The sequence below is a fragment of the Dunckerocampus dactyliophorus genome, chromosome 4, assembly GCF_027744805.1.
Source record: "Dunckerocampus dactyliophorus isolate RoL2022-P2 chromosome 4, RoL_Ddac_1.1, whole genome shotgun sequence".
Taxonomy (NCBI): Eukaryota; Metazoa; Chordata; class Actinopteri; order Syngnathiformes; family Syngnathidae; genus Dunckerocampus; species Dunckerocampus dactyliophorus.
In genome coordinates, this window is record NC_072822.1 from 6,192,501 (window position 1) to 6,218,691 (window position 26,191).

Sequence of the window (26,191 nt, forward strand, 5' to 3'; positions counted from 1 at the left end):
CATACATACACACATCCCATCTTCCACCAGGACCAAAGCAGAGTTGGACCAAGAGGCTCTGATCAGTGGAAACTTGGCCACAGAGGCAAACCTCATAATTCTGGACCTGCTGGAGACCATCGTGCAGGTCAGAGCCCCCATGCAAAACCTATAGAAGTAGCTCTCAATGCGGACTGGATGAGAACTTATAAAGTGGATGAGTGTTTATTATTTTAATCAAATGTGACTTTTCATCTGTTTGAATACAGATGATGCTTCTATTTCTGCAAAGCACATTGAATTGGCCGCGTGCAAAGCCTTCTATATAAATAAACCGCCCACACATGTAAGACTTGGCAATCTCATCTTGAAACGAGTCCTCATACACAGTTTGAACACTTTATTGGTGAATGCACATTGGAACAAAAACAAAGAGCCGCAAAAAAAATAAATAAAATAAAATATGCATCAGTTATCTTTTATGGTCTGGCCCCAGACAAAAGAAGGATAAACAAAACTGGTCTGAGGAGACTGGCTGCTCTGTCCTGACTCAACCTTTGGACCTGCAGCACCCACGGTATCAGATGGAGTGCTTCCGATGGTTTTTAGTTTGGGCATCAGGTCAGTTTATGCAATACTGACCATGTAGTATTAGGGACTTTTACTATGATGCCATACCATTTATTATGATACCAGTCCACCGATCAGTGTTCAAAATTCAGACATGTTTATCCTGACAGGACACATGAATAAGTCTCAAGAATCCATGTCTGAAATCAAACAGGAAGTCAGACATTTTTGGGCAAAGTCCACTTTGGTCGTACTTTAACAAACTCTTCCTAGAGAATTTACCCAAATCTGCCCAAATCATAATCAGAGATATGAGACAGATGGGCAACGATAAATTGTGACAAATTTTCGCCTACACCATAGGATGTGAGAGGCCCGTTTGATGATTCGCCAAGCAACACTAACCTCTAGTCACTTGCCTCCACAAAGTCAGAGCTTAATCGAAATTGTTCTGTATGATGAAGACGACAGCCTGAAGAGGTCTATATGTCACTTTCTCAATTAACTACATTAAAAAATGCCTGCATTTTATAATGAATGGAACAAAAAAAAAAACATCATCCTATATCTGTCAAATTGTATTTGGTTTTAAGACATGTTATGTGTATGCAGGGACATAAGATGTCATGACAAGTTAGACAACAATCTCCATCCATGCATCCATCTTCTAGCGCTTATCTGAGGTTGGGTCGCGGGGGGACAGCAGCCTAAACAGGGAAGCCCAGACTTCCATCTCCCCAGCCAATTAATCCAGTTGGGAGACATAGTCTCTCCAATGCGTCCTGGGTCTTCCCCAAGGCCTCGTACTGGTTGGACGTGCCCTGAACACCTCCCCCCTGAGACCAAACAAAGTTTCATCTGGACCCAACTCAGATTAAGCATTTAGCAGCAATTTAAACATTTTTTAAAAAATCCCTTTTAAGGGCCGCACTCACTACAGCATCCGGGCATCGGACGGTTTTACATGTGACATGACGACAGTACATTATGTGCTTGTTCACATATTGATTTAGTGCTTTATAAATGCTTATCAATACTGTACCAGTCAAAAATGTGGGCACACCACACCCTCTCATTCAATAGCATCAGGAAACCTTTTTAAACCTTTGGCTGATACTGTATATCTACCTGTTACTTATTTGGTAAAATCTGTCAATTCCCAGTATACCCCACTGTTGTTGCCATTTCACTCATGTGTCTTTGCTACAGGCAGTGCCGCTGGCTGATTGTAAGGACAGCGTGGTTGGCGGGGTGTTGAAGGTGCTACTCCATTCTCTGACGTGCAACCAGAGCTCTACGTTCCTCTCACACACATTCAGCACACTGAGGGCGCTTGTTGTCAAGGTACTCCAAATTGTGTTTGGGATTTACCGTTGTATGTCTTTATTCGAAATGTGCATGTGTATGTTTACATTTTTCTTTCGTGTTCCGTTCCCCTATATGTCACAGAGCCACTAGAGGGCATACTTGCATGGTTTTGGGGTCCTGCTAGCATATGTTATGATGGGTTAACAGCCATTACAGCCCTTTGTTAGGACGTCTGGCTTTTTGGATTTACACTCAATTCTTAGATTGATTGGCGACTTCTTCTTGTGCCTTTTCTGCAGTTTGGCGAGCTTCTTTTCGAAGAGGAGGCCGAGCAGTGCGCAGACCTGTGCCAGAAGGTGCTTCACTACTGCAGCAGCCCCGTGGACGAGAACAGGAGTCAGGCATGCGCCACCCTCTACCTCATCATGAGATACAGCTACAGCAACGCCAGCGTAAGCGGAGGCCGACACAACTCACTAAAATGTTGCATATATTCTGCATACATGTATTAGAAGCCAAACATCAGGCAACCTTTCCGCTGGATAAATCCTTATTTAAAACCTTTTTCTGAAACTTCTGACCTCACCAAAGAAATTGAATTTAAGTGCACATAAGAGCATGGAATGACTCGCGATACTTGGTCTCACACAAATCTTATCCCACATTTCCTCTCTGCTGCTTTTATGTCGTTGCCATATCTATTTTGGGCTCTCGGTGGAAAGTTTCTCCTGAAGGATGTACTTGTGAATAGAGAACAGAGAGATGTGTCACTGTCTGCCCTCTTTACATTCTTAGCCCTCTTTAAATAATGACAGACACACCTCAATGTCCGTGTGTTTAGATTCAATGGTCATAACATTGCTTGCACAATGTAATCCAGTGGTGTGCAGTCAGGGCCAGCAATGTGTTTTCTGCTTGCCTAAACACTATCAAAATCACTGACCTACATTTACAACTTAAATTATAGTAGTTGTTCCATGACAGTGTTCAAATTTATTCCCTATCTTCATTTTGTGGCATATCTCTTGGCTGCCCTACTTCCAGTACATGTATGTGTACGTTAGATTTTTCACATTTTTTAAAATCAGATTTCAGCTTCTATGTGTTGCCATGTCAATGCCCAGAGCCTTCAGAATTGGGAGTTCTGACCCCTTAAACCATCAGATTTCAGATTCACCTTACAGGGCCAGCTGGCAGGCATACAGTAATGTCAGTATTTTTCTGTCCTCTGATTGGTTGATGTCTGAAAGTCTATGGCTAACACCCAGAAGTTACCAGGGTGCTTGAACGCATCATCACACTAACAGGGCAGCACTTAATTGATCCAGTTCCAACACAAAGAAAGGAGACAGACACAGAGTTGTTCATCATTTTGTGTGCACTATATGAATAAATACGTGTAATTATATTATATGTGTGTGTGTGTGCATGGTGTGTATATATACACACACATTTAATTAATCAGCAATCAATTCCAGACAGACGTAACAGACATAATTCCCAACAATGAATTAACTCTCTTTAAGAATTTAGCTGTTTTGAGGGGAAATTTAGAAAAATAGTTCTAGTAATAATGCTAAGAATGTTTAACGGTAAAATTTGGGCTTGTGCAGAAATGATTAAAGTTGGTTGAAAATAGAGGAGTTATTTTTTTAACTAGCTGAAACAGACCTCACTAAAATTAAGAAGCTCCAAAGAAAGTGGTATATTACCATCTTCCATCATTTTCTGCACTTGTTTGATAGTTCCTGTGTTTACAGTATGCACACTTTAATGAAAGTCAGACTGCAGTCTCTGGGGTGCACTTAAACACACACACACACCTCTCTGCCTCAACATTTATTTGTTTATATAGAGGTTGCTGTGATGGGAATTAGCTTAGCAGCCACAAGACATGCTCAAACAGAATAATATAACCAAATTTTACTCAACACACAAAAACATTCTAACATTTTGCCAATATAGTATAATAGTATAAAAATGGAAAAAAAGGGGGAAAATATTTTGAAAATAAAGTCAAAATTGCCACACAAATCTCTGGAAACTTAAAATGTATTACATATTCTTATGAGATCTATGTCTTGCCTATTTTGGAAGTGCTATTATTATTAGGTTAATTGGTAACTCTAAATTGTCCATAGGTATGAATGTGAGTGTGAATGGTTCTTTGTCTATATGTGCCCTGCGATTGGGTGGTGACCAGTCTGGGGCGTGCCCTGCCTTTTGCCCAAAGTCAGCTGGGATATGCTCCAGCATACCACTGTGACCCAGGATTAAGTAGCATAAAAAATAAATGCATATTATTATTACAGATGTGCAACATTGGCTTTGTTACCACCACCAGTACCAATATAGTCCAGCAATTCATATCAAAGTAAAGTGCAAAGTATGAAACTCTGGACTACAGTTGTCCCTTGTTAATTGCAGTTAACTGGTTCCAGACCCAATCGTGATAAGTGAATTTCCTTGAAGTAGGACTCAATATTAATAAAAGTAATATTTTCCTACTTAGAGCATAGAAAACCTATTTATGGCTTTCTAAATATGTTTTTTTTTTTTTTTTTTTACCATTATTAGAGTCCTGCAGACATGAAAAACACCCCTATAGTCACCTTTACACTCCTGTTATTCTTTGCTACGGGGTCACTGCAGGGACACAAGAAACGGCCACGGCTTTAAGCATAGCTTGCTCGTGAGCTAGCTAGTTAGCCTCCATTTTTTTTAGTCTAAACTTGAGAAAGGGTTTCAAACGGAGTGGGGAAGATGGAAGTAAGAAGCCAAAAACTTACCACTTCCACACGGAATGGGAGGAGAACTTGTTTTCACTGTGTCATAGGGGTGTAACGATTCATTCACTCCATCGATGCATCGAATTATATTTCTATGATTCAACTACAATTGAGATCTGTTCAGCAAGTTTCCATTCAGGACGACATACATATCGATCTGACATTGTTTAAAAGGTAATCAATCGATTGAATCGATACTAGAAAATAAAGCATTGGATTAAACATGGCAGGCTTTATATAGATGTGTTTTTTTAGCGCTTGATGATAAAGACGTTAAACATTATTCAAAGTCTTGTCTGTGACGTCATCGTCTTCCTGCTATGTTGTGGTCATGGGAGTTGTAGTGGACCTGTGCTGCTTCTTCTTTTGGTCATTTACTGTTCATATTTTAACTCATTAGTCCTTATTTGAAACTCCTTTTAAGTGACATTTATGGGGACAACATGCAAAGTAAGGACGTTTTGTATGCCTACTGAAGGTCGTTTACGGTCCAGTAGCAGTGACACTTAGTGACGTTATCATCCAGCGCGGCGTGTCCAGGTCAAAACACATATGTGCGCTGCGAAACTTCTGTCATCTGTGTATTGTTGCTTGTAGGAGACAAGTTTGTAACTTTGGTGGCGAGCACTGTCTTTAGTCTGCATGGGTATAGAGGGGTGTGGTCACATGAACACAGGTGGGTGTGTACCCTTATGTACGCGGACGCAATAAATGGCGCGCACTTGCTTGTGCCAAGAAGGAAGGAGGAGAGTGGAAAGGCTGTGAAGCCATAGTTTTTGTTGACCGTTTTACACATTTACACTCGCATTTTTTATGTGTTTTTCTTTTGCATTACCACGCTTCCTTCCGCTGCTGCACGCCATCTGCCATCACTTCATATGTGAAGCATCTGTTTGCTGTCCCGGTTTGGTCTGATTATCAAAGCTTATTAGAATAAACCCATCACACCGCGGTATCCTGTTCAGTGTCTCTGTTAATCGCGTCATCAAGACGAAGGACCCGTCCCAGCCCTCTCAGCAGCAAAAGGTACAGGGTATCTGCTGGTTGCTGCACTGGTCTTTCAAATGGCTGCTATAATCAGGTGAGAAGGTTTCAACACCTAATTGAAGATACCATACCACATTCATTTGCAGTTTTGGATTGCACTATTTAAAGTAAATAATTAATCATGGCAAGCTATACCACACTTTGTTCATCTGGATTTTGTATTGCATTTTCAACAATTTTTTTGTACTCATGATAATTTGTTCTTCAGTATGTCAGCATTATTAATCATTTATACCTGATTACCTTACAAAAAAACAACGGGAATCTAGCAAACTTCACCTGCGCTGTCCGGTATCCAGGTATTTATTTCACAGTCACGCTGGTTGAATTTTTGGCTAAAAAGTTACTGAATCCATTTTGAAGTTACTGGATTGTTTTGGATTGTATCGTTCTAAATTATCCTATATTGTCCTTGAATTGTATCAGCAATCGTGATACGAGTCCAGTCGTTATTAAAACAAACAGTTACACCCCTACTGTGTTATGTCTGGCTAACTACTGTACATGCAGTGTTAAGGTAATATAATGTAATGGCATGTCTCATCAATGTTTTGTGGCCTTACTGATGTTTAGTGACCAGATTATTCCATATGACTTGTCTTCCAGTATGTTTTGACTAATAATGGGCCATAGTCAACCACGAAACAGCAATGATTTATTAACTCATTTTTGAAAAAACGCGATAGAGTGAGGGAGCGATGTTCGAACTGTGACGTAACGAGGGACAACTGTAATGCAATCAGATTGCATATTTAGAATTCTAAGGCGAAACTTGGAAATAATTCTAGACTGTGGACATACTTAGCTAGCAAGCTTGTTACTGTGTGGAGCACGAGTTCGCCGATGTCATTACGGGCAAAAAAACCAATACCGATATGAACCGATATCTCATTCTTATCGGACAAACTATTATTATACTTATTCTTCTAATTCTTCTATTTTTTATTGGCCTTGAAAAAGTGTGTGTAGGAAAAGGGAGAAAGACAAATGTATTATTTAGCCTACTTTTGAGCACACATACACACACACGTATTTTTAGTGCATTAGAGGGCAGTGATGGGTGGTTAGGCTCAGGCTCCATGCTCAGTTGAACAGAATGGGGCCGTAGAGATGATCCATGGGTGATTATGTCTCTGCTAATGGGAGATCATTTCCCGCTTTGCTGCTCATGTTAGAGATAGATGGCGCTCGACACGTGTACAGTCGCACACACACACAACCTAAGCACGCACATGGCCGCTTGTCGGCCTGTTGTCGCTGACAGGTAGAGTGAAGAATGAAGAGACGAGCACACGCACCATGAGGCCTTAACAACATTGAGCGGAGGATGCAACATAATCAGCCCAATACGAGACTGGCAGGCAGCCGAGGCTCCACTTCCTGATTCAATATCATCATGATGCTTTCGGGCGCCGATTCAATTTGTACGCCACATTTTTACGTCATTTTTGTTTTCCCAGCCTAGAATATGACAGATAGATGAATCTCACTCTTCCGGAGGTTATCGACAGAGCCCCGACATACAGCACAATGTACAAATGTGCTAAGTTAAGTTAGCATTATTAGCACATACAGCACAATCTGTTCTAAACTGTTGTTTATGGAATAAAATTAATTTAAATTGTATGAACTATAATCAATTTCAATTTCTAATACAGTTACACTCAAAATAACACAACACTCAAAGTTTGTAATATTAGATGTGTTGCACTATTTAATTTAGTTTTGTTTTGTTGGTTTATTACAGACCACAACAAGTGTATCCAATTAGCATAGAACTTACAATAAAGGTTGACAAAAATGAACTACCACTCTGTAAAAAATAAGAATAGATTATTATAATTATTATTATTATTAAAGAGTAATATTCCATCCATCTATCCATTCATCTTTTTCCACTTATCCGAGGTTGGGTTACGGGGTTGGCTACGTCATCCAGCTCGTCTCTGCAGATCCCAAGGCGTTCCCAAGCCAGCTGAGAGACATAGTCTCTCCAACGTGTTCTGGGTCTTCGCCGAGGTCTCCTATCGGTCGGACATGTCTTGAACACCTCCCCTGGGAGGCGTCCGGGAAGCATCCTGACCAGACGCCTGTGCGCCACCTCATTTGGCTCCTCTCATTGCAGACGAGCAGCAGTTCTACTCCGCGTTTCTCCCGAATGATAGTGCTTCTCTCTCTAAGGGAGAGAGCCCAGCCACCCAAGGGGGAAAACTCTTTTTTTTTTAATTATTTATTTAACGTTTTTATTTATTAATGAATACAATATAATAATAGTAACAATAATTATAACAGCAAAATTATTATTATTCATAGCATTTAAAATTGTGTTACTCAAAACTGATGGCTTTTGTGTTTGTGTAATTTTGCACATATTTTTTTCTTATTCATCATGATGTTACCAATTACTGAATATTTGTATTTATTGTGTATATATTTATTTATTTTCTAATAGGATCCTATAAGCTATTTGTGATTAAACTGTAGTGTTTGGAAAGTGTGATTCCGAGCTTGAGGAGTCAAAGCTACAAAAAAGAAAGCATCAATAATTCAGATCAATAGCTTAAGAACCTCCAATTGTAATTGAGCATCATCTCAGGAAAGATGCAGAGCTCAGTCAAAGGCTGTCCCTCTGTGTCTTGAGCAGAACTTCTCCAGAGTGAAGATGCAAGTCACCATGTCTCTGGCATCCCTGGTGGGCAAGTCCTCCGACTTTCAGGAGGAACACTTGAGACGTTCCCTCCGCACCATCCTGGCTTACGCAGAGGAGGATGCTGAGATGCAGAACACACAGTTGCCCCTACAGGTATCAAATCAAGCACACAGTTGCTGTGTAATCATGCAACATTATTATTATGAATTATACCATAGCTACCTGGTTGTGTTACCTCCAGGTGGATGAGCTTCTGAGGAACCTTAACAGCATTCTGTCGGACACGGTGAAGATGAGAGAGTTCCAGGAGGATCCTGAGATGCTCATGGACCTTATGTACAGGTGAGGAGCTCGACGGAAAACACCACATCCTGTAAAGGTGGAAACGCCTCTCTTCTTTGTGTCGCTGCCTTTTGTTTCTGTATGCCTCCTCTCGCCATGGTAACCATGTGGTAGCGGTTTGGCTGCCCTCTGAGCCGCTTTTGTTTACATGCAAATAGTATGAGGTGGAGACAAAATGAGCATACGTGTTCTCAGTCATGTTACATGACCCTTTTAGCCCGTACGCTCACCCTCACTCCGGGTACTTGTTGGTCATTAGGACACAAAACATTTGGCCTCCAGATGCACAATTTAACATGTAAGCAAACAAAGTCAAAAGTGAATCACTTGCTTTATAAAGACCTTCATTCAGTTTAAATGCATTGCCATGTCGTGCGTACAGCAGTTCCTTTAACAGGAAAATTGTTTCCATGTTTTAGTCTCTTAGGAGGACATGCACTGCCTTGCACCAAAGCAAAAAAGGCTATTTTTAGATTTGTTGTTCAAGCAGTACTTTGTTTTTTTTTGTGCGTTGGTCAAGTACATGTAATTACAAGTAATGACAGTAATGGTCAAAAGTTTTGGTACACTCATCACGGCTGTTGTTGAATGTCTTATTTGTCCAGTTATTTTGGACCCTTAATGATATATTTAAGTGGTTCTTTTTGCAGGATGGAATGATCATGCAACATGCACATGGGTGCCAATTTTGAATTAATTTTGTATTTTCTCTAGTCCACACAGAAATATACATAAAGGCTCAAATACATACGTACAGTCACCTACATCTAAATACAACAGGTGGTGCCAAGAATGTATTTTACTTTTTCTTTGGGAGCATAAAATGGTTTGTCTGTCTAGCTGCATACAATACTATATACTACACTGGAACCTGCTTAAATCTGTCCCACTTATGTCGCCAACCTTTCTTTCACTCATCAAGTCCTTGTCCCGGTGTTATTATTGTCATCTGTATTAAAAGTGCCTGTGTAAGCCGACTTTGACATAAATGATCGACTGCTTTTCTCAACATGAAATGTGAGACCCAAGGCGGACATTTCTATGAAAAATGAAACATAACAACAACATAACTACCGTCTAGCTACACAGGATTAAAATGTGCACATAGTGACATCCTGTTCTATCCAAAATAAGCTTAAAAATAAAACATAGCAGTATTATTTTTATATATTATTAGAGTCGCCCCTGTTTATCGCAGTTGATTGGTTCCAGACTCGACTGTGATAAATAAATTTCCACTAAGTAGGATTCAATATTAATAAATGGAATATTTTTGTAGATAGAGCATAGAAAACCTGTTTATGATCTTCTAAATATATATATATTTTTTTTTACCAGTATTAGATCCGTGTAGGCATGAAATAACACCCCTATAGTCACCTTTAAACTTTTATTACCCAATATAGTAGACATTATAATCGAAAATAAGCCATCTTAGACATAAATAATGCTAACTCACACGTTAGCATTGACAGTTCCTGCGGTGGCTGTTGTCTCATCAATGTAGTGTTACTGACACCAAGAGACCAGTGTAAAATACTACTCCACTGCCGCTGTTTGTGGTTAAGGAGAGACTCACGACGCACTTCAATAGCTTTAATAACAAGCAGAGAGCACATGCAGGGAACATTTACACAGGAGCTGCTGTCGGCCACTCTCTACATTGCTAACCTGCTGCTAGCACTCAGCTAAAAGTCAATTCTCACTTCATATCATGTCGTTTCAATGCCTTATATTTGTATTTTCCTTCATTTAGCCATTTTTCTTGTTAAAAATGCTAAATGTATGCCAATACGTACAGTTTGCTTATATATTTATATTTGCTTACTCAGGATATACCATATTCAACCACAAAACAGCGATAATTTATGAATAAATATTTGAATAACCACAATAGAATGAGTGCGCAGTGTTCCAACTACGATGTAGAGAGGGACCACTGTAGTATTATTTTTAGACTGTTAACCAGCAGAAGAAAGATGTACGAAAGCTTTATTGCCATTGTAGTCAAGACATACAATGAAATTAGTACAGCATCTCTATTAGAGCATAAGGTTACAGTGATGAAAAATCACTCTTTTATAGGCGTCTACAAAACAGCCTTGTATACCTTAAAGCAAGATGCACTTCACACTTTAATGCAGCCAATGTGGATATTATTGTTTAATATTTTGCCCTCATGTAGCTAAATTAGATGTTATTGCATCACTCATGGCATGAGTCTATTTTTAATGTATGCAGAAAATCCTAAAAGATGACATACACCCTCCTCCTCATGTTCCACCACCAGGATAGCGAAAGGCTACCAGACATCTCCCGACCTCCGCCTGACCTGGCTGCAGAACATGGCGGAAAAGCACAACAACAGGAAGTGTTACACCGAGTCGGCCATGTGTCTGGTTCACGCCGCCGCCCTGGTGGCTGAGTACCTCAGCATGCTGGAGGATCACAAGTACCTGCCCGTAGGCAGTGTCACCTTCCAGGTAGAAGCAGACATTGGATCATACAGAGCACAGACCTCCACCAAGGTTTAAACATTTGTCATCATTAGCAAACTGCTCCGACTGCCATTGACTTTCCCTGCCCTCGGATTCAGAGGAAATTCTGCATGGACAAAGCTGAAACTCTACCTACTTTTTCTTATTAAGCACAACCCATCAAAGCCTTATGGGATAAGACTGAATAAATAGATAAGGGCCCAAACATGTTAGATGGGTTCGCGGGTTGACATGTTTGATTAAAGGTAACAGATTTAATTCGAATCAGGCAATAGTTGTTATGAATAATATATAATAATAATAACAAACATTCTAATAATTATTATTGTTATTAATAGTACAGATTTACATTGCTGTAGCTATTTCATTCATTTCATTCATTATCCGCTAGATAAAAAATAAATGAAAAAATTATACTGTACGATTAAATGTTTTATTTATGATGTGTGGATTCTCACCAAAATTATAAATAAATAAATATGTAAGTAAGTAAACCCCGAAATGAATGAATCAAATGTAATAAAATAAAATGAGAAAATCCAAATGATTATTATTATTATTAAGAACAAGTAGTGTGGGAGTTGCACATACTGTAAACCAGGGGTGTCCTTTTTAGAATTAAAAGTAAACCCAAAAAAATGCAAATAGGGAAAAATAGAGCGACAAGGCAAATGTAGAAAGAAGCAGCTGAAATGTTGAACAAATGAACTCATTCAATCCCAGCCATTTTTCAAAAGACAACCCCTTCTGTACCGGCCATTTTAGACAATTTTGACTGATCTTTCAGGGCACACAGAATATTGTGTTCTATGACTATATAGACATGGAACCTACCAAAAGAAAGATTAGACTCCTGTCTTTCATCAGAAAAAAAGTACCTTTTTCCATTCTTAAGTAATCATCAGTAGATCGCCAGCTTTTTGTGAACGGATACATGTCAAGCATAACTGTCACTTTGACACAAATATTTTGCTCAAATAACAACTGTACTACAACATAAACAATACAAAAAGGGTTGGTTTGCATCAAAATAACAATTTATTTACAAATATAACACCATGAACCATTTTCACGATTTTCACATTTGGAACTGAACTGTAAAATTTCCCTCCAATGCGTAACCTTCTGTATGCTACACTCCTCCACGTTCTTCCACTTCCTCCTTGCTGCCGGGTATGTTTTTTTCTGTTGAAATTCACATACCGAGCTCTTATCAAATGCACTTCTGCCACCTTGTGGCCGTTTTGATGGCTTAAAACTGCTCTAAAAGTGCCATCTGTTAGTGTGCAGTTGCGTCATCACCTCTTTTTGCCTCTCGCGCAAAAAAAACGTATAAATACGTCTTTGGGATCGGGCGTTCGGGTTTATAAAAACATATAAATACGTCTTTGGTATTGAATGAGTTAAACAATACATACAAATATTGAAGTGGTGCCCCACACCCTTTGATTTTCAGTATGTGGCTGTCGGAAAAAGTTTGCACACACCTGCTATAAACTAATTTGGGTGAGTATACATTATGATTTTTACTTTATTTAAAATAATATATGGAGTCTAACCAAAATAATGAATAAGCACATCTGGCTGATATTAAAAAGAAACCTGTAGGTAGGAAGTTGCATGTTAATCAATAAACCCATGCTGATAGCTACATAACCTTTTTGGCTTTCTTTATTGATAGACGGTAACACACACACACACACACACACACAGCAGTGATGCGTGTCAGGAGAAGACATGATGACCTCCAGCAGTCAACAGGTCATTGATTGGAGGGTCATCACATTAGTTCCATTTCCTACTCTCCTTTTAAATCCAGCCATGTGACTGCTAATGTGATTAAGAAGGCTAAGTGATTGATTGGCTGATGGATTTTTTTCTTCCTCCTCAGAGCATCTCCCCCAATGTGCTGGAGGAGTCGGCCGTGTCAGACGACATCCTGTCCCCAGACGAGGACGGCGTGTGTTCGGGGCGCTACTTTACAGAGAGTGGCCTAGTTGGGTTGCTGGAGCAGGCCTCCGAGCTCTTCAGCAATGTGAGATGAAACAACGCTGTTGGCTCTTTTTATCCAACATACATTCAGTATTAGGTTTTTGAGCGTTCTGTGCGTCATCATGGTAACCCACATCCCTGCTTGTCTTACCAGGGTGGTCTGTATGAGGCCGTTAACGAGGTTTACAAGATAATCATACCCATCCTGGAGGCTCATAGGGACTTCAGAAAGCTGGCATCTACTCATGACAAACTGCAGAGAGCTTTTGATAACATCATTCACAAGGTAACCACTGGAAGACCATCAGAAGATACCCAAAGGTTGAACACAGTCTGTTCCATGATACTGGTTGACCATTTTTACCCATAGGAAATCATGGAAATAGAAATAATCAGTTCCAGGGTCAAACTGTGGCTGTCATAAAACCGTTATTAACTGTACACACATTCCTAACTGTTTTAAAAGGGTAAAAATCAGTTAACCACTGTTAAAAAAAAACTAATGGCAATGCATTGTCTTAAGCCACTTCAGAGGCATTATTTATCAAAACTCTTGGTGGAATTTGGAATTGTACAACTTTAGAGGTTCCACTGTAGGTACTATTGAAATAGATTAAAAAATATGTTTGGGTAAGCATATTTTGTTATTTTATGAAGGAGTATTGCTACAACACATAAAAAACATTAGAATGTTGCTAATATGGTATAAAAATTACAATACTAAAATCAAAATGATCAGAAAAAGTTGTGGTTATAGGAGGGGGGAGAACAAAGAAAAAAGTTGTAATGTTTTGAGAATAAAGTCCAAATTCCCACATCAATGTGACACAGGAACGGCTCTCTATCTCTGGAAATGAAAAATACTTTATTCTTACATTATGTTTGTCTTGCTATAATTTAAGTACTACATCAGTCCTGTAATTCTTTATTTTCTGTAATGTGGTGGTAATAGTCCCTATTATTATTTAGCATTCGATTAGTTAATTAATCACGAGAAATAATGGACGATAGGCACCGATAAAAGGCTGACCCTATGATAAGAGTAAATAACCCTGTCATGCTGTTTGAATGTCACCATGAAGATGTATCTCCATGTCCTTGCAGGGCCACAAGAGGATGTTTGGGACCTATTTCCGTGTTGGTTTTTACGGTGCCAAATTTGGAGACCTGGATGAGCGGGAATTCATTTACAAGGAGCCCGGCATCACGCACCTGCCTGAGATATCACATCGGTTGGAGGTAACACAGCTGCTGGGGCATCTGCGGCTCAGAATGACGTACAATCACTCTGTGTGTGAGAGTGTCATTCATTGAAATGCTCAAAAGCATGTAAATGTGTCAGTAAGTGCAGCACCGCTATCGCTTTTGGATCAAAGGCGTGATGCAGGTAGCGCTGCTGCATTACATTAGCGCTGCATAAAAACAACTGTAGTTCAAGCTGTATTCCATTGTGTGATGACTGGCTGATTGCCAAATAATGACAAAAAATATGCATCTTTATCCCATTGCTAGAACTTTTACACTCAGTGTTTCGGAGAGGACGTTTTGGTCATGATCAAGGACTCAACTCCTGTGGACAGAAAACAACTCAACCCCGACAAGGTACGGCAAGGGTTTAGGGCCTGTCAGTCAACTACCGACTGTAGTTGTTATTAAAAGTACACAAGGAGTCAAAATGTTCATATTTGTTAAAACATAAATAACATTTTAGTATTTCAACACAATTTCACTGATTTTCATACATTCATACGCAATGTTTTGCCTATTTGTTATTGATATATTGATATCGAATATAGTCGTCAAAGAAAGGTATGATTTCCTTTTCACTTTCTCATGCAGTCCAAATCCTCATTAAAATTATATAATAATATATAATAACAGTTGCTTTCCAATTAACATTTGAAGTAAATAAACACCCCGGCTATAATGAAAACATTTCCACACCTCCTCTCCAGGCATACATCCAGATAACGTACGTGGAGCCGTACTTTGACGACTACGAGATGAAAGACCGGCTGACGAATTTTGAGAAGAACTTCAACCTGCGGCGCTTCATGTACACCACACCCTTCACCAAGAGCGGGCGTCCACGCGGGGAGCTGCACGAGCAGTACAAGAGAAAAACCATCCTCACCACCATGCACGCTTTCCCTTACGTCAAGACCCGCATCAACATCATCCAGAAGGAGGAGGTAGTCCCCGAGCGATATAATCTGCGTGCGTTGTTGGCCGTTTACACTCCCGTGCTGTTTTGTTCCCCTCAGTTTGACCTGACTCCTATTGAGGTGGCCATAGAGGACATGCAGAAAAAGACCAGGGAGCTAGCCGTCGCCACACACAGAGAGCAACCTGATGCCGTGATGTTACAAATGTTGCTGCAAGGTTCAGTGGGAGCCACTGTCAACCAGGTAATGCAGTCTGCTGTCTACATCGTCAGACTATTTATTTGGTTGTCTGCTCATAGTCGTGCATATGATTGTTGTTGTTTCCTAGTCAGTACAGATTGGTGTCCTACCGCACTGTTTTGGAGTGGGCCCGCTACCTCTCGGTGGAGGCTTGAGGCGCTGCGTCACTACGCTAGAAAAATAGTTCTTTGTGTTAGCTGCTACACTAACGAATGTCGCTGTAGCTTGGTTTATATACGTTAAATAGGTGTGTCCCATTTCGTGCATTCTTAGCTCTCACAAGCTAGTAAAATGTTCCCCTGGGATGTCCCCTCCTGCGACCCTGAACACGGTTACGCTCCAAAATGTGCTGATTTCATAGCAGCCGTGAGCTCCCATGTACACGGGTGTTCAAACTCATTAAACTCCTAAACTCCATAGAAACACACCCACAAATGTTGCTCAGATTAACGTTACAGATGTCCGCCATCTCCTGGTGTAAAATGCTAACTACACGAGGCATCATATTTGTCTCTATGGCGTGTTTAATTCAGCAATGTTGCTTGTCACAATTTTGCAACTTTGGCGCTTAAATGCCCGCAGAATATACGTTGAAGCATATGATGCCTTTTCATCGCCCCTTTGTCCCCTGAGTGCTCCCTTAAAAAAAAAGTGTTGCAGATAGCTCTATAAATAAATAACCTGCATTTAACTTACATTTACAATTAGCATTGTCACGGCAGATTGCAGGTGGGAGACATGACAGGATACATCAAAGCCTTGGCTGCATCCATAACCCCAATCCCTGCTTTTTTGTCTCTCCCCCCCGCCTCCTCCATGATTGAGTTAAAACGTCAATTCATGGCCACCATTGCTTTCATGTGTCACGCACGCTACGCCTAAGCCGAACTCTGTTTGATGTGATCGCTTCCAGGTCCTGCTTGGCGTGCTGGTTGGTAGAGTAATGATAATACCTCCCAACCCAGCCACCCCACCTCCTTATGTTTTATCTCTGCGCGTCTAATCTGACAGATCCCTCACACAGACCTGATGGCTACATACGCCACGCTAATGCACAGCAGCTCCATAAACATACAACTCTCCAGCGTAATCAGCCAAGGTGGTTTTCCGTGTTTGGGTCTGCCGTACTTGAAGCCCGCTTCTTCTTATGTTAATCAGAACTGTTTAGCTGCTCCTGTCATGAAGCGGGCGCTGCCGCGCAAGCCTGCTGCGGTTTCATGATGAATATACGTTAGGATAACTAGATCTCATACTGGGCAAATGGGAGCCAAATGGCTGGGTGTACGGGGTTAGTTGTGACATTAGCCATGTTACCGTTATGTTCAAACGATTTTCTCTCCTAAAGCTTTTTCCTCCCTGTTGTCTTTTTTTTGTGCTTTATTTTACTTACTCCCTTGACTGTTTGTGTTTGTAGGGGCCATTGGAAGTGGCCCAGGTCTTCCTCAATGAGATCCCGGCGGACCCCAAGCTCTTCCGTCACCACAATAAACTGCGCCTGTGTTTCAAAGAGTTTATCATGAGGTAAGACGGTGTCGGGGGGAAAACCCCACTCAACCACAGCAACAACATACTAAACCAAAAAAGTGGACAGATGGATTTTTATAGAGCTTCTACTTAAAGGTGCCAAATTATAGTATTTTTCAACAATTTTAGATAATCCTCAGAGGTCCCACAATAGTGTATTGGAAGTGTGTTGCGCAAAATTTGTCTTGATGCTGGAGTTTAGAATTTAGTTTTAAAGTGCCTACTGGGATCACACCATTTTGTGTGTCTGTAGCTTGAATGCAAATGAGCTGTGTTTGTCCACGCCTGTCTACTACAGAATGTGTGACTCCAAGAAGCATTAGTGTGCACTTTATCCACGTCTTACATATACACTGTAACTCTGCACTTGTCCCACATGGCCTGTTTTTTTTACAAGTCCTCTATCAAGTGGCGGGCGTATACACGTAGCAGGCTTATCTTGCTAGAGTATTATTTATGACAAAACCCAGAACTTAAACTCCTCCCGTAAGCCATGGTGTCAAAGGATGGTAGCGCAAGCTTGTTTTCCTCATACTAGAGCTTCATTGTTCCCAAGGGATTCATTGTATTTTAAATAATTAAGGCATAATCTGAACCATCCTACCCGCTGTGGTGCGTCTGTGATTTTGGTGGAAGAAAAGCCTATGTGTGCGTGCGTGTGTTGTGTGCCTCCAACAAGGTGGTTTTCATTTTCAAAACCTCATGTCACATTCCGGCTGCCTTAATTGCTGCAAGCAGATTGGCAAATATTTACTGTAATTTTCAAAAAGGTTCATTTTCTATGCTAAAACCCAGACATGGAAAGGAGAATGAGGGATCTTTGTGTGACTGGAAAACTTGAGTTGTGTTTTTTTTCTTGTCACATTATGAGGCATAAGCTAATACTCTGTCACTGACAGCTTTGCAACAAATCAGCTTATAATGTTAAACCACATTCATGGACTTAACTGATATAATATAATTATGTCAAGTGTTATGAAGAAGAAGTCTGTAGCAAGTAATTTAGCACTTTTTAAACTAGAATTTACTATATATGAGATCAGTTTGTTTGTCAGTGCAAGGGCTGTATCAAAAACTGTGGCTTTTACAATGACACCTGGAGTTGCATACCTGTAGATGACTGCCGTGTACACATGACATCATGTATTTGATTTTTCCTTGCTTTTTAGGGAATTTTAGGGAGATTAGGGAATTCATTATCAGTCCACCTCACAGGTGTGGCATATCAAGCTGCTGATGAGACATGTGAGACATGTGACATGAGACATGTGCAAGATTACTGCACATGTGTGCTTTAGGTTGGCCACAATAAAAGGCCACTCCACAATGTGCCGTTTAACTGTATTGTGGGTGTTCCAGAGTGGTCCGAAAACCAGTCAGTATCAGCAGTGACTGCTGTTGTACAGATCCTTGCAACATGTGGCCGTACATGATCATACTGCAATGGGAGGTGATGCTTGTGAACGAATTACATAATGGGTCTCAGGCTCTTGCCACAGTGTCTCTGCGCATTCAAAATGCCATCAATACAGTAAAATGCACCACACAAATGTATTGTGGATAGAGAGGCCCGTGGTGGCAATAGGGTTTTGATATGGGCAGGTGTGTATGTTATGGACAACAAACACAGGTGCATTTTATTAATGGCATTTTGAAGATTGCGAGCATGTTTGGGATGCTCTGGGTTGGTGTATACGTTATTTGAGGCAAATGGTGGTGTTCGGACCTCCCTGGACCACCCCAATACAGTTAAACTGCACATTTTGGAGTGGCCTTTTATTGTGGCCCACCTAAGGCACACATGCCTGTGCAATAATCATGCTGTCTAATCAGCAGCCTGATTATGATTATTTTGTAGATGGCTCTGAAATACATTTTGCAATATAATTGCAAAATGTAATAAAGTGGCTTTTGTTGTTTACCAAGATGACATGCATGTGTTTAGAAGTCTATTTTTAACAAAAAAATAAATTAGCTTGCTTTTACCTCGATAAAAGTGAGTCATCACTAAATGACGATGGGAAAATGTGGTTCCCAGGATGAGACCAGGTGAGAACCCTTGGTGTAAACTCTTTAATATGCCTCTCGCAGTTATTCAGTCTTGTCTTGGATAAAATTACATTAGCCAACAGTCCGAGAGGTAACCAGGAGACCCTCGATTGTTGTTGTGTATACGTGCATCTTGTTCCGACTGATGCATTCAATGCAGCATTGTTTCAGTGCTTAAAAAAACGTGCAAAATGTGGCGAAGTGGTGGTGATTAATATTGTCTAATTTCAGCCCAAAGACGTTTCAGAAAGTCAATCCAAAAGTTTTAGAGCAATTAGACAGCAAATGTCACTGTCTCCTCATGTGGCAGCCTGCTCCGTGTCCTTGCCGTCCCCTCCGGTCAACCCTGCTCATTGCCTTGACTATTTACTGTAGCGTATCCTGTTACACATCAATGCATTTTCCATATTACCCTCATTCAAAGCTCAGGGATTAACTCTAGCATGTGTTTGTCATCACAGCGGTCTCCCTGATTTCCTGCGGACTGCTTTGTCAACGTGCCGTGCGATACAGGACCTCAAACCTGCTCACAGTCCTGCCTTATAATTATAATTTGGCATTTTGACTGCGGGCGTGCAATTGATTATGTTGTTATGCTGTTGTTGCATTCTGGTGCATGGAAACATCCACTCCTCTTTAGGCTGTTTGGCATGTCAAGTGGATGCAGGCTGAAGTTAGCATGAAACGGAGTAGTGAGTGTCTCAAACCTGGAGGCGGGATTACTCCTCGATTGTTGGTGCCGTTCTTGGGTTTGTGGTCATTACGTTGGATGCGAGGGTCAATCAGGATCATGCCCAAGTGGAAAAATCTGATCACAGGCTGACCCAACTTCTGTGGATTTCTAGACAGCTCATAATGTGGCTTAGCATCATGTATGGCCTGCATGTGCCTGTATGCCCTCCCCACAGTGTCTAGGCTGGGCGGGATTTCCTCCCAGATCTGAATCAACGCATCAATTAACTCCTATAGAGTCGGTGGTGCCATGTGGCTGGAGCTCAATTTCTTTGGCCTGTCTCCTGATATCTCTTGACATGTTCACTCTTTGCACAACAACAGGTGAAATTGATCCGTAATGTTTATTGTCTGTTCACAGGACGGGTTAATGTTCCATCAGTGATGATTATATACGGTATTTGTTATTTTCCTGAGAAGCGTTGGTTCATAATCCCCCATAAACTGCTGTTTTTTGACTGGCAGGTGCGGCGAAGCGGTTGAGAAGAATAAGCACTTGATTACGTCGGACCAGAAGGAGTACCAGCAGGAGCTGAAGAAGAACTACAACCGCCTGCGGGAGAACCTCAGGCCAATGCTGGAGAGGAAGATTCCTGAGCTCTACAAGCCAATCATCAGACCTCGGCTGGAGAACAGGTGACCGCAACCATCAATTACACTTTATTGTTTTTGTTTTCTGGATTCTTGTTACATTTTTGGATAATAGTCAACCATTTCTGACAAACAAACAACATTATGATGCTTTATTACTATACATAAAGACAGTGATAATAATAAAAAAAATATTCAATACAGTAGACAGTCCAGTAGTAAGTTGTTCTGATTTTAAATCATTTACCCAATAGATCATCATTGAAATTGTTTGTTCCAGGGTCAAACTGTTTGCACTCGCTAACATTAGCACTTGCCTGAGTTGCACTTCTCACTAAGGTCTCGCAGGATTTGCTGAAGTCTCACATGCTGATGTCAGGCATGATGAGCATTCAAATATTTTGAGGCAGTTTTTTCTTTTTTCTTTTTTTTTTTCTTTTTTTAATTTTTAAATTTTTTTTTACTTGAAAGCAATTGTTAGCTTCCAAAGTTCAAGGTCCCATACATAGAGTTAAGCCCAATATTTTTTAGGTGGAAAAGACACAAGAAAGTGACAACAGATGGCTAAAATCTTTCATACTCTTCCTCAATATGTGTGGATCCAAAATTCAAAATGGATGGCTGATTAGAATATTCAAGGTCAGAAATCTTCAAAGTCTTGAGGTGGGCCCCCTACACGTAAGAACCTGAAGACTTAAAGGAGAGGGCCAGCAGCTTGACAAAAATAAAGAAAAATCCTGCTAAGCTAACTTTAAAAATGTTCAGTTTAAAGACAAAGTTAGTTCCTTCAGCGAGAGAGTAAACAAGTCTACAGTGACCAGAAAACTCCAAAGTATGCTCCAGAAAATTATGGGGAGTAATGGCCGCCACACACAGGGGGGCCACATCGCCTCTACTCCATTCATTTTCAATGGAACCTGCACGGTAGGCTAAGCAACACGCGAAATGTGTGAAAGTTTTTGCTCGTGTAGGTCATCGTGCTAACGCTGGCTTTCGACGTGATCCCAGAAAGTTGAGAAATGTTGAACTTTTCATCAACAGCCAATGAAAACCGTGGGAGACTAGTACAATTCTCTCTGGATGTGAACGCGTCGCTCACCAGTGTAGCTGGTCACAGCCACTCGTCGCCTCCAGTGTGCAGGGTTTGCTACACGTTACCGATGAGTTTCGCCAGTCGCAGTTGTTTGTCGCCTCCCGTGTGCAGCGCCCATAAGGGAGGCCCCGACTGTTTTAGAAACACTGAAAGGAAGGCTAACTAAGGCTAACACCCCTGCTCTAGATTATTCTAGAAATTAACAGCATCCCTTAAAATGTGTCCAAGAATTGTCAGGAATGGGAATCGCAAACATGCATTCATTAATATACTGTATATATAACACAACTACCTACAGTGCTTTGCCACATTCTTGTGTCAAAAATCTACTTGAACTCAAATTATGCATTATGTAAGCTGCAAATTCCTCTTCTATAGTGTATTGACAATTATCCTACAATAATGCCTGTTCACTCAACTCTTTTGGTACCTGGCTGGCCTCTCGTTCTCACAGGGATTCCTTCAAGCGTCTGAGTTTCCGCAAAGCTCAGGAGGAAGTCTCCTGAGATGCTGTCGCAAGCCTGATAAGCCTGACGACTGGTCTTTTTTTGGAGAGGAAAAACAGGAATGAATAAATTGCCTCACTATACCCTGATGGAAGAGTCACAGTTCTCAGCAGGAAAACCAGCAGTGTTAATAATAACAATATCAATAATAATAATAAATGTCTGCTGTTTGTTCATTCTAATGAAACAGGTGAGTTGACTTAACTCACTGAGCACTTCTCTGTAAGATATTTTAGTTTGTGGTTTTTTTTTTGCAAACAATGCTGTGATGCAGACAACCATCAGGTCCTTGGCTGGATCAGGACCTTTTTTGTGTGCCAATAATGTCGTCATCCTCTGAGTGTGTTTGTGTATACCCGAGTGGATGAGTCACTCACACGTTATTCTGTTATGTGCTAAAGGGCTTACTAGAATTCAAATCTTAGCATTAAACTTGCAATTTAGATGGGTAAAAATAGTAATTATGTGCTATGTAAATTGAGGCTACTTTTTGTTTTTTAAGTAAGAATTATTAACTTATTTTCAGTTACCTGAGAAGTTTGCATGCTGTGGACAGACTTATCTGCACTAGGCTCGGTATTCAAGCTAAAATAGTGTAAAAATATATGAATTTTATTTGTGGAAATCTATTTTTAGATAACAGAAACATTGATTTTGATTTTTTAAATAAAGCTACAGCCAGGATTTGTTCTCATTTGTATTTACTTCTAGATATTCAATAAGAAATGGCAATCATTTTAAATTCCCTCTACTTTACTTCATGTGAATCATGTTTACTCCATTGGTCACAGTACATTCCAGTAGATACATTCTAAATGGTCCTATTATATATCAGAGCACATTACTGAATGATGGACGTATTGTTTTATACAGCATGAAATGTTTTCATAGATCACTTTATGAAATGAAATTATATTCTTACAAGTATGCACACAGTTTGTGAGGCATACCGCTCAAAGTCGGCATTGAAATATTCAGTTGGTGGCATCAACCATGACAAACATGGCATAACCACTCACTGGACACAACATTAGGTACACCTGCGTAGCCGCACAATCAAATGTTGTAATTGACACTGATATGTTTCTAATTGTAATACTTGTAGAGCCCTTGTATCGGTTCTTAATAATTAATTATGTAGGTGTATCTAAGGATGTGTGTGGTGACCGTACATATGTTTCATCTTTTTTTGTTTGTTTTCATTTCTATGTTGTTGCAGCTGTGTTTTCAGCATGTAAAATCTTGTATGTCCTGTACATAATACTGGCAAAAGCACCTGAATAAACTAACATTGACATTGTGTACTTGTGTTTTATTGCTGAAAATGTGATGGTTGTTTTATTATTGTGTGTGTATATGTATTTATATAATATTCAAAATCTGATTACTTAAGATTTTGATATTATATATATAATATATATGTTTACATCTTTACATGTTCGAAGCAATGTTATAGTAGAATGGGGAGAATAGAACTACAAATGACTGGAGTCGCCCACGGTATGATGACATAATTATGCGCCGGCCATAGTTACCAGCGGCAACATCATAAAGCAAAAACATAATGTTTTTTTTTTAGTTCTGTACGTGTGTATTATTATGTATGTATTTCTACCCTGTTATATTGACAGAAACTAGCGCCGTAAGACAAGAAATCAACTAAAGAACTACAACATGTATCGTCGCTTACATTTGACGTCATCACCATTCGACTGGTTTGGCGGTGTGTTTCCGTGTGATGCTCATTGACGGTATGTTTGCAACCTCTTGTCATGTCGCTCTATTATCTTTCGACGCAAGGCACTGGAATACAATAAAGACCATGCCACTTGAGTCCGGTATTTGTATGACGGCATATTTTCAGCAAGGGGGTTATTTCTGGAGTCAAAGTTAGCAAACTCTTGTGTCCAACTTTGAGGCACATCGTGCGCCTGTGTAAATGACAAGATGCTAACACAGAAAGTGTTTTTTCTGTCACACTAATAGGTAAATTCTTACATTAAGGTCATTTACCAAACATTTACATGGCGCAAGAGTTGGACCTAAATCCTGATACAGACGACCTTCCACTTTGTGCCAATACGAACCACATTCTAGTCAGGCACTATGCATTGGACCTAACTGTTCATTTTGATAGAAAAGTCATCAGTGGTAGTGTGGTTGTCTTTCTGGAGCCTACAGCTTCAGCAGAGGATGCAAGCAATTTGTCAGAGACTATTGGCTCTTCACCTCAAAGTGACTTCACTTTAGTGTTGGACTGCTGTGACCTCAATGTGTCAAAGGTCGAGCAAGTCGATGTGGCATCCTTGTCAGCCGCCTTCCCCGGGGTCTCTCCTAATGACCTCGTCCACAAACTGGTCTCCATGCCTTCCACTCACTGGAGGCAGCAGCAGGAACTCTTCTCCACATGCAGCCGTGCCCCCGCCGAGCGGGATGGTGGCTCGCTGCAATTTTGCACAGACCGCTGGAGTCTGCAGGTTTGGAAGCGGGGGGTGTCCTCTCCGCGGGCATTCCCACAGACACTCAGGGTCTGCTATGAGACGAGTCCGATGGGTTGCTCTGTGAGGTGGACCAAGGACCAGGATGACAGGTTGGTAAACATTGACCAAATAATAATCCCATGTTGTCCTTTGATCCATATTTTGATTGTACCATTCATGCCAGGGCGTGTGTGTACACTGCCGGCTCGCCTATCAACAACAGAGCGCTCTTCCCCTGCCAGGAGCCACCTGTTGCCATGTCAACGTGGCAGGCGACAGTGCGGGCCCCCCACGAGTGTGTGGTCTTGATGAGCGGAGAGGAGCAAGTTGCACCGACTGAGGATGGCGACACAAGTGAGACTGCCTCACCCTACCTTCACATATTATATCCAGACATAATTGATAGTGTCTTTCTTACCGATGTACGGATATTGTCTAGCACTTCATTACCGATACCGAGATCATCAGCAGCCCTTCCATCAAACCAGTGCTTCTCAAATAGTGGGGCAGGCAGGACTTTCAATATTTGTGCAGACCTGCTAACATGTATGAATTTGTCGTACTCAGCAGGCAATGTAAGTCTTAAATGTGCTTGTATGCTTCACTGCTCTCCATTTTGTTACATTTTGCTGGTTTCACTTTCGACTTCAGTCTGTACAGTTCAGATAAATAAATAAATATGATCAGTTTCTCAATAGTATTTCAAACCGCAGGGGGCACAAAAACATTTCTGTCCCTCAGTGGGGGCATGGCAGAAAATAATTGAGAACCACTGCCTCAAACTAATGTCATGCAATGAACACATGATGTTTCTTTTACTATGATGCTACACGATGCATTTCACAAATAAACTAAAATAAGTCAAATGCTGCAGTATGTCCAAAATTTGTCTAAAAGGTTGGCACTGAACTGAATACTTGCCTTTTTATGCTGTTGTGTTGACGTTACAATTCCAACAATATATTGAAAATGTATGTATTTTTCCTTCACGTCTTTGCCGTGTTTACCCAAATCTTACATTTTCTACACATTTAAAACGCTGTCATTGTAGGAAAACACTACTATCATAAAGAAAAAGCACCAAAAAAATGTCCTGCAGTATGAGGAAAAGAGAGCTCCAGCGCGGCTACGATGTAGAAATGCTTTGTCACGTCCTGTGTTATTCCTCGCAGTCGGAACTGGGCTTCGGTGTGTTGAAACCAAATGCGTGTCCTGTGTTGCCAAAAGTCGGGCATAGATAGCACCGGCTGTCACTACACAATCCGTACCGGAAACGCGACAGGTACTGCGCATGAGCGAGACATGCGTCACTTCCTCCTATGGCAAATTTTTACTACAGTGTTTCTGCGACCCATCATGTGCTGTGGTAGTGTGCTAGCAAAAACAGCCGACCTGAAAGAAGCCCAAATTACAGTGTTCCCCCCCCCTCTTTAGCGCAGTTCGGTTTCGATTTTTTTTTGTGTGCAATTTTTTACAGTGTAGCATGCTTTTTTTTTTTTACGGAGTATGAACGCATTGTGAACAATGCTGAAAGATGGTAGAACTTACGCAGCTGTAGGGCGCCATTACAGAATAAATGAATCTTCGGTTCGTACCATAAAGAAGGAAGAAAATAACGTAAGGATGGCAAATTTTA

General features: G+C 40.7%; 2 protein-coding genes across 5 annotated transcripts in view; both read left to right on the plus strand.

The window, feature by feature from the left end:
• Positions 1 to 23,375, plus strand: part of dock8 (dedicator of cytokinesis 8) — a 75,111-nt gene extending 51,736 nt beyond the window's left edge. For both annotated transcript variants that reach the window (XM_054772738.1, XM_054772739.1), the window contains 15 exons: positions 31 to 127; positions 1,759 to 1,893; positions 2,157 to 2,309; positions 8,338 to 8,496; positions 8,585 to 8,685; positions 10,976 to 11,168; positions 13,075 to 13,218; positions 13,330 to 13,461; positions 14,280 to 14,414; positions 14,688 to 14,777; positions 15,131 to 15,367; positions 15,440 to 15,583; positions 16,995 to 17,101; positions 20,351 to 20,521; positions 22,024 to 23,375. In XM_054772738.1, coding sequence (XP_054628713.1) covers positions 31 to 127; positions 1,759 to 1,893; positions 2,157 to 2,309; positions 8,338 to 8,496; positions 8,585 to 8,685; positions 10,976 to 11,168; positions 13,075 to 13,218; positions 13,330 to 13,461; positions 14,280 to 14,414; positions 14,688 to 14,777; positions 15,131 to 15,367; positions 15,440 to 15,583; positions 16,995 to 17,101; positions 20,351 to 20,521; positions 22,024 to 22,075 — 2,050 coding nt within the window. In that variant the 3' untranslated portion in view covers positions 22,076 to 23,375. The remainder of the gene's footprint in view (positions 1 to 30; positions 128 to 1,758; positions 1,894 to 2,156; positions 2,310 to 8,337; positions 8,497 to 8,584; positions 8,686 to 10,975; positions 11,169 to 13,074; positions 13,219 to 13,329; positions 13,462 to 14,279; positions 14,415 to 14,687; positions 14,778 to 15,130; positions 15,368 to 15,439; positions 15,584 to 16,994; positions 17,102 to 20,350; positions 20,522 to 22,023) is intronic.
• A 428-nt stretch (positions 23,376 to 23,803) lies between these two features.
• The window catches only part of aopep (aminopeptidase O (putative)), an 89,872-nt gene continuing 87,484 nt past the window's right edge, over positions 23,804 to 26,191 (plus strand). For all 3 annotated transcript variants that reach the window (XR_008569984.1, XM_054772833.1, XM_054772834.1), the window contains exons 1-2: positions 23,804 to 24,665; positions 24,740 to 24,909. Coding sequence is in view for 2 of the 3 variants with exons in the window: in XM_054772833.1 (XP_054628808.1) it covers positions 24,100 to 24,665; positions 24,740 to 24,909 (736 nt within the window). In the remaining variant the exon portion in view is untranslated. The remainder of the gene's footprint in view (positions 24,666 to 24,739; positions 24,910 to 26,191) is intronic.